Source organism: Chrysochloris asiatica, unplaced genomic scaffold (assembly GCF_000296735.1).
Source record: "Chrysochloris asiatica unplaced genomic scaffold, ChrAsi1.0 scaffold00339, whole genome shotgun sequence".
Classification (NCBI taxonomy): Eukaryota; Metazoa; Chordata; class Mammalia; order Afrosoricida; family Chrysochloridae; genus Chrysochloris; species Chrysochloris asiatica.
In genome coordinates, this window is record NW_006408857.1 from 555,278 (window position 1) to 564,093 (window position 8,816).

General features: G+C 38.3%; 1 protein-coding gene across 1 annotated transcript; it reads right to left on the reverse strand.

Moving 5' to 3' along the window:
* Positions 1 to 3,234: 3,234 nt before the first annotated feature.
* On the reverse strand, positions 3,235 to 4,176 carry LOC102815171 (olfactory receptor 5G3-like). Its single transcript, XM_006875781.1, has one exon. The coding sequence runs from the start codon at positions 4,174 to 4,176 to the stop codon at positions 3,235 to 3,237; it is 942 nt and encodes a 313-aa protein (XP_006875843.1).
* Positions 4,177 to 8,816: the final 4,640 nt, after the last annotated feature.

Genomic DNA, 8,816 nt, shown 5'->3' on the forward strand with positions numbered 1-8,816 from the left:
CTTTCTGGTATTGTCTGCTTTTAGCCAAAATCTGTCTAAAGTCAGCAATGACATCCCTCATTCCACGTCCTTGCTGAATCTAGCTTGGACCCCAAGCAGTTCCCTGTCATGTACTTTTGCAGACATTTTTTAAATATCTTATGCAAAATTTTACTTGTATGTAATAGTAATAATATTGTCCAATTATTTCCACATTCTGTTAGATCACCTCTTTTTTGAATGGGCACAAGTATTGATCTCTTTCAATAAGTTGACCAAGTAGCTGTCTTCTGAATTTTTTGGCATAGAGGAAAGAGTGCCTCACCTAAATTTAGAGACCATCTTAAGAACAGATTTGATGCATTGGTTGGTGACTGTGTGCCATGGAGTAAGTTCCAACTCGTAGCGACCCTGAACAGGGTTTCTGAGGCTGTAAATCTTTACAGGAACAGAATGCCTCATCTTTCTCCTGTGAAACAGCTGGTAGTTTCAAACTGCTGACCTTGTGGTTCGCAGTCCGATTCGTAACCACTATGCTACCAGAGCTCCAGAAAAGTTGTGGGATGACTTCAAGAACATCATACAACTAGAAAGCAAAAGGCCATTAAGAAGGCAAGAAAGAAGGAAAAATACATTATATATGTTAGAAGAGACTCTGAAACTTACTCTTCAGCATAGAGATGCTAAAGCAAATGGAAGAAATGAGGAGTTGAGAAATCTAAACAGAAATTTCTAAGGGCAGTTGAGAAGACCAAGTCAAGACCCATTATAATGAAATGTGCCAAACCCTCGAGTTAGAAAACCAAAGGGGAGAACATGCTTAGTATTTCTCAAGCTGAAAGAACTGAAGAAAAAAAATCAAGCCTTGATTTGCAATATTTAAAGTTCTAGGATGTCACATCAGAATAAGCACTTGACTGCAATGTCGGTTTGAACTCCAATTTTGGCAGTCCAAATCCACTAGCTGATCCTCAGAAACTGTATATAGGGTCACTACAGTCGGAACCAATTCAATGGCAGTTAACAACAAGGGTAAAATAGTGAATGATGCAGCAAGCATAAAAAGAAGATGGAAGGAATACATAGTCACTATACCAAAAAGAAATGTCCAATGCTCAACCATTTCAAGAGGTAGCATATGATCAAGAGCCAAGGTGCACTGAAAGCCTTGGTAAAGAACAAGCCTTCAAGACCTGATGGAATAAAAACTGAACTCTTTCAGCAAACTGATGCAGCACTGGAGGTAGTCACTCATTCTTCTTCCTAGTCTGTCATAGTCTGGAAACCCTGTTGAAATCTGTCCACCTGGGTGACCTTCCTGGTGGCATAGTTTCAAGCATCACAACACACAAGCCACCGCAGAACAACAGGTAGACAGTCAAGTGGATGGATGTTGTTTTTAAGTGCCCTCAAGTCAGTTCCTAGTTATAGCAATATATGGGCTGTCCGAGGAGTGGCTGGTGGTTTTAAACCACCGACATGGTGGTTAGCAATCTAATGTTTATCCTACAGCATCACACTATGATGTATGTGGATGTATGTTGTTGTTGTTAAGTACTATCAAGTCAGTTCTGACCCATAGCCACCCTGTATAGGGTTTCCGAGGAGCAGCTGGTGAGCTTGAACTGCTGACCTTGCAGTTCAAATGACTTTGCACAATCTGGGGCATTAACCCACAGCGCCACACCAGGACTCCATGTGGGTGGATAGTGGTGGATAAATCATCTAGTAGTGGGTTGTCTTTCTTTTTCTCTGTCACATAATGTTAAATATCTGTAATATTTTGCATTGGCATTTATATTTTTTTGTGGTATTAACTCCTTATCGGGGGATTCGTTACGCAGAAGCTATGTTAATTTAGCATTTTAAATAGAGATCAGAAAATTACTTTGTAGGAATGGAACAATTTATACACGAGCAACAAATAATAAGAATATCAGTGGCCAAATAGGAACAGTGGCCATTAAGGGATGAAAAAGCACATTATTGGCAGTTTGGGCCACAGTGAGCATTTTTCACAACATTTTTTCCAATTTGCATTACCATTTTTTGTCAGTTGTCTATACATTTGTTCACCCTTTCATTTGTTCACCCTTTCATGTATAGCTTTTGCTTCTTTGATTGGGAATCTGTGCCTGTTCTGCATTAGGAATATTACTCCATTATTTGGTAAATGTGTTGCAGATATCTTCCTTGATTTTACCATTTGCCTTTTTATGTGGTTGTGGTATTTTGATTTTTCTCCTTTATGTCTTCTAGTTAATGGTTATGTCTGGTTTTTTAAAAATTCATCCAAAACTATACAACTATTCACTAATGTTTTCTCCTAGTATATTCTTTTTTTTTTTTAAGTTTCAGATATTTATTATTCAGTGTAAATCCCAACACAATACATCAACATGATTCCATGCATTTAGGGAAGAAAGATATTCTGGTTAAGTGGGAAATTGTGCAGATGGCTTCTGGAAGCCCTTCATTCTAAGCAGCTTTAAGGGAAAACATTTCATTTAGAAGTCAGGGCCTTCTTTCTTCAATTTTCTGTAATCCACATTCACTGAGTAGAACTTGTATTGCTCATTGGGGCCCAGTTTGTCCCATGGTTCTGGGTTATTATTTCTGTCCCAACTAACATCTGGATTAAACAATGCCAGATGCATGGCATACAGTGCTGCTCCCGTACCTCCAGCTCCAATAAACACAAAGAGAGGGATAGCTTGGGTGTTTCTTGGCCTGACTGAGGTTCTGGTGAAGCATGTTTGTGGAGGAAGTCTCAAGTCCGGAAAGAGAAAACAAAGCCGGAAGGCCCAGTCTCCTGGTGTATTCTTAAAATAATATTCCAAATCCAGGTCTACATTACTTGAAGTCCTCATCATGTGACAAAGAATAAGATTGAAACAGAAAAATATTTAAGAACTTCTCCAAGGAGCTCTGGTAACGTAGTGGTTACGAATCTGGCTGTGAACTGTAAGGTCAGCAGTTCAAAACTACAAGCTGTTCCGTGGGAGAAAGATGAGGTGTTCTGCTCCCATAAAGATTTACAGCCTTGGAAACCCTGTGCAGGGTCACTATGAGTCAGAACCGACTCCACGGCACTTAACAACAACAACAACAACTATTTTTTGAACACTGTTAATTGAAAAATATGTGCTTTGTTAGATTTATTATCTGTAAGCTCTAACTCCCAGATTACTGCTCCTTTTACTATTCATGTTGCATCAACATCTATGAAGCAACACAAATAAAATTCTATTTTACTTACCCACTAGAAAGTTTTTTTCTTTCAAACTTTCTTCTGAATGCATCTTTCACATCTTTGTTTCTCAGACTATAAACAAGGGGATTCAGCATGGGGTTTATCACAGTATAAAACAGAAAAATCACTTTATTGATATCCAGGGAGGAACTTGAGCTAGGCAGAACATAAATAAAGAAAAGAGTCCCATATAGGATGGAGACAGCTGTCAAATGAGAAGAGCAAGTGGAGAAGGCTTTCCTCCTCCCATCAACTGACTGGATCCTTAAGATGGTCATCAGAATACAAATATAGGAGACCATAATGATCAGACCACTGAATACTCCTATTGCTCCAGCCAAGATGAAAAGCACTAATTTATGGATCCAGGTGTCTGCACAAGCCAGGGAGATCAGTGGTGGAACATCACAGAAGAAGTGATTGATGATATTGGGACCACAGAATGGTAAGCAAAAAGTCAATGTTGTATGGGTCATGGTGCTTATAAGAGCCACGGCATAAGGCCCTACCACTAGCTGCACACAGACCCGTTGGGACATAATGAGTGTGTACAACAAGGGTTTACAGATAGCCACATACCGATCATATGCCATAGAAGTCAGGAGAAAACACTCAGTTGCCATAAAGAGACCAAAGAACCACATTTGTGCAGCACAACCCAGGAAGGAGATGTCTTTTTTCTCCACAAAAATACCACACAGCATCTTTGGGGCAATGGAAGAAGAGGAACAAATATCTACAAAGGCCAAGTGGCTAAGAAAAAAGTACATAGGAGTGTGGAGTCTAGAATCAGTCCATATGAGTGCGATCATTCCCAGGTTACCCCACAGTGTGAGGAGGTAAACAAAGAGGAGCATGATGAAAAGAATCATCTGCTGGTGGAGACCATCAGTGAGGCCCAGGAAAAGAAATTCCGTCACTAGTGTCTGATTTGTATCCTCCATTAGTTGATTGTAATCTGTTATAACAAAGAGCAATATTTTTGTTACCACCGTCATTAGTATTTACAAATAGTCTTTTAAGTCAGTGACAGGTTATTTTAAAGAGGTCTAAAAGTGATAATCATTAGGCTATTGCTGAACTAGGGAGCGATAGTCCTAGATACTAACTCTGCGTAGTTATTCTAAAATCCTGTGTAAACCTGAGTGATTGACTCTTGATATTTTTGATTCTATACTCCCTTTCATCAAAAGAAAAGTCTAGCTATATTATCTTAAACTCCTTAAAATCCTAAAATTGTAGTCAATTGTAGAAACGGGAGTCATTCTCCATGTTTCATCTTACTATATGATGAGGTTATAAAACCCACTTAGAAATACACTCAACAGAATTCATTGAAAATCTGATGAGATGTTCAGATCCTAACACTAGTTATCTGGGAAAGCTTAAGCTTAAGAGGTCTTGACCTATATATAGAATGAAAAAATATCATTCGAACGATGGTGGTTGTGGTAGTTATGTGCCATGGAGTCGGTTCCCACTCATAACAACCCTTTACAAGGTTTCCGAGGCTGTAAATCTTTACAGAAGCAGAAAGCCTCATCTTTCTCCCGTGGAACAGCTGATAGTTTCGAACTGTTGACTTTGAGGTTCACAGCCCAATTCATAACCACTATGCTACCACAGCTCCTTATTCTAATGATAGTAAGTCATAATTCACATACATGCTAATCAGTATATTCATCCTAACAAAGAGATGTGAAACGGGTCATTTATACAACTAACATAGAGGTTACTCAATCTGAAGAAGATTGTTGTTGCTGTTATTAAGTGATATCCTGTCGATTCCAACTCACAGTGACCTATATAGGGGTTTCTGATAACAGGAACCACCAACCTTGCAGTTGGCAGCCCAGTGCTTACCTTATAATGCCACACCAGGACTCCTGAAGATTAGTAGGAAAAAGTAGTAACAGTTGTTCATGTTAATAATGATCGGCCCTAAATATGTAAAGTTAAAGGGGCATCGAAAACAAGAAAATAATATGATAGATTGGGAGGTTGGCAGTTTAAATCCACCAGCTGCTTCTAGGAAGCCCTATTGTTGTTGTTGTTGTTAAGTGCCATTGAGTAGGTTCTAACACATAGCGACACTGTATAGGGTTTATGAGGAGCAGCTGGTGAGCTTGAACCACTGACCTTGCAGTTCATAGTGACTTTGCAGTCCAGAGCATTAACCCACAGTGCTGAGCCAGGAATCCTCAGAAACTCTATGTACAGTCACTATGAGCCACAACTGACTTGGCAGCACAAACAACTGTAGAATAAGCATCGGACTGTAAGGTTGGTGTGAATGGCAAGGTTGACTGCTCAAGCTCACCAGATGCTCCTTGGGACGCCTTGGTTCACTCTGTGTCAGAAGCGATTCAATGGCACTTGACAACGACAACAACATACTTTGAAATTAAGTGATCTTGAAAATAAAAGACAGCAATTTGTTACAAAAATTATATTGAAAATTAAGTGTCTGCAGTGGGTTTGACTAACTTCAACTCTACTTATTTTCTACCTATAATCCCTTTGTATTTATGAAGAATATTTTAATGTAGTCAAGTAAATAATTTAATCTGATTTTTCATACTTTATATAAATTCTGTTAAGACACTTATCCTGAAATCTGTGTGGAGACAGCAATTTTATGAACAATATATGGAAAATGTCAAATGCATACCATTTTGTGCAGGGAATCTTTTAAGAACAAACTACTTCTCTGACTCATTAGTCAAAGCAGATGAAGTCAAGCTCTTTAAAGGTGCTAAAAGATTACAGTATAGGATAATTTATATGAAAAGAATTATTTTATATAACAATAATCAGTTCAATTAATTTTCTCTATAAATATAATAAAATTAACATATCATTCTTAAATAATATGGTAATTAATATGTAAAACATTCAACATGATATTTTAAAATAGTTAATAAATAATGATTATCTTTCTTTAGGAGTCCTGGTGTGGTGCAGTGAATTAATGTGCCAGACTGCAAAGACATTTGAACTGCAAGGTCGGCAGTTCAAGCTCACCAGCCGCTCCTCGGACCCTATACAGGGTCGCTGTGGGTCGGAAACAATTCAACAGCACTTCACAACAACAATTTTTCTTTAAATTATTATTTTATCATTATTTTATGTTTCTCCATTGGAGAAATGTTTCTGCCTTATGCCGAAACAAGTATTCACAAGTATGTTTTTGGAAGTAGGGGATAGCACAGACTGCTTCTAGTTTTCATCTAACAAAACTAAATTATAGTGTTTTCAAAGAATATTGACTATCCTATGGACTATGAGAAGGAACAGCTCCGTCTTAGAATGCTCCTTAGAAGTAAGAATGGTGAGACTTCATGTCACATACTATCAGAAAGGTGAGACTTCATGTCACATACTATCATGTCACATACTATCAGAAAGACATGTTATCAGAAAGGGTCGATTCCTAAGGACATCATTGTTAGAAAAGTAGAAAGTCAGTGAAAAAGAGGAATATCTACAACAATATGCATTGGCAGTGGTGGTAACAATGGGCTCAAACACAGCACTGAACGTGAGGATGACTCGGGGTTGGGCAGTGTTTTCTGCTCACTGGACCTGGCTTGATGACACCTAACAACAACAAAAACTCTTTATACAAATACAGAAATCGTTTTGTCTTCTATGAAACAAGACAGATAATCTCTATAGCCTTCCATATCTATCAGCCTGTGACCTTAGAATTTCTCATGTATCTTGCAATATCTCTATATTATATGAAACAAAACTAAAAAGTGGAGGACATTCAGTTCAGAAAAAGTCACATAGCTAGTTGTTTAGGATAATAAAGATATGCACAAAATGCTTGACTCTATTCTTTTTAGGGACCCTGAGATGGAATGGTTATGTTTCCAGAGTTCAAACACACTATGATTTTTTTTCCATCATAAACTTCATCTTATCCAAAATGCAGTGTCCTCACTCTTTTTACGATATTATTTAAGTCTTTAACTGCTCCTATGAGAATGATCATTATCTACAGTAAGAATGGGAGACTCAGCTTCATTCACAATGGCAACTTGGTGACGAAGACAAATCCTCTTGTTGGTCAGCCTGAGAGTAGACAAATGTGTCTTGTCCTGCACATTGACTCACATACTGAACAGGATAAAGGACATTTTCTTGGTGATTTTCAATCATTTAAAATTAGGTCCCTGAAGAAATAAAAGCTCAAGAGCCTATACCTGAAGATACAAAATTAAACTGATCTCAGTGGAATTTCAGTCCAATTTTATACCCCAACTATGTCTTTCCTTAAAAATAAGATGCCTGAGAAAACTGTGTTATTTATTTACCTTTGGGATTTCCTTGGGAAAAGGAAACCTTTTTTTGCCATCACAGGAAGATGCTGCATTGAGCATCCCACCATCATTAAGGATGATACAGTGCACAGCCTGGATTCTGAAATCACATGATGCCTTAGTGTAAATCTCAATTCCACAGCTTATTGGACTAGTCCCTTTGAGCATGATTTTAAACCTCTGTGCCTCATTCCTTTCATCTTTTAAAAATAACACAACAGTTTCTAGTTCCCAAAGATGCCAGAAGGAGTTGTAAAATAAAATATTTTAGAACGAGGGCCCTGATATGGAGCCAAGTTGCAGAGATTGGAAAAGGTTAGTGTGTGTGTATATGTGTATGTGTGTACATGTGCGTGTGTTTCTTTTTTTTCTGGAGTACAAGGAAATCTCTTTCAAAGCATAAGGTGGCTTAGTTGGGTGCAGATTGGGAAACAGATTCCTTAGTGTCTGGGTATTTCCATTGTGTTAAAGGGAGGTGGCTGAGCCGCTAAAATACTATGTTGTTGTTGTTATGTGCCATCGAGTCGGTTCCGACCCATAGCGACCCTGTACAGGGTTTCCGAGGGTGTAAATCTTTACGGGAGTAGAAAGCCTCATCTTTCTCCCGCGGAGCAGCTGGTAGTTTCGAACCGCTGACCTTAAGGTTCGCAGCCCGATTCGTAACCACTACGCTACCAGAGCTCCCGTCAACAATTGAAAAAAGAAAACTTACAAACCGAAGAGAACGGAAAGAATCTGAGTCTCAGGGATTTGTTGTTTTACCTTTATAGATTTTGTATTATAATATCAGAAGGTTAGTACTATATCATGATATTCAAATGTCCTAGTTTCAACAGAAAAATCAAACTCATATGAAGAAACAGAAAAGGGTGGCCCATTCAAAACATCAAAATTATGTACCAGAAACCATACAAATGGAAGCCCAAATACTGGATAGAATAGAGGAATTTAAATTTAAATTAAGTCTTACATATGCACAAAGAACTAAAGCAAAATATGGCTGAAGAACAAAAGGAAATCAGAAAAGATAATACATAAACAAAAGGAGAGCATCAATAAAGGCATAATGTTGGGTGTCATCAAGCTGATTCTGAGACACAGCAACTTTTTGTAGGCTGTAATCTTTATGGAAGGAGTCCTGGTGTGGCGCTGTGGGAATAATGCATCAGACTACAAAGTTGTTTGAACTGCAAGGTTGGTGGTTCAAGCTCACCAGCAACTCCTTGGAAACCCTATACAGGGTCGGTATGGTGCTT

Bases quoted from the DNA above. Each gene is read 5' to 3' on its own strand.
- LOC102815171 (XM_006875781.1), bottom strand. From the start codon at position 4,176: ATGGAGGATACAAATCAGACACTAGTGACGGAATTTCTTTTCCTGGGC.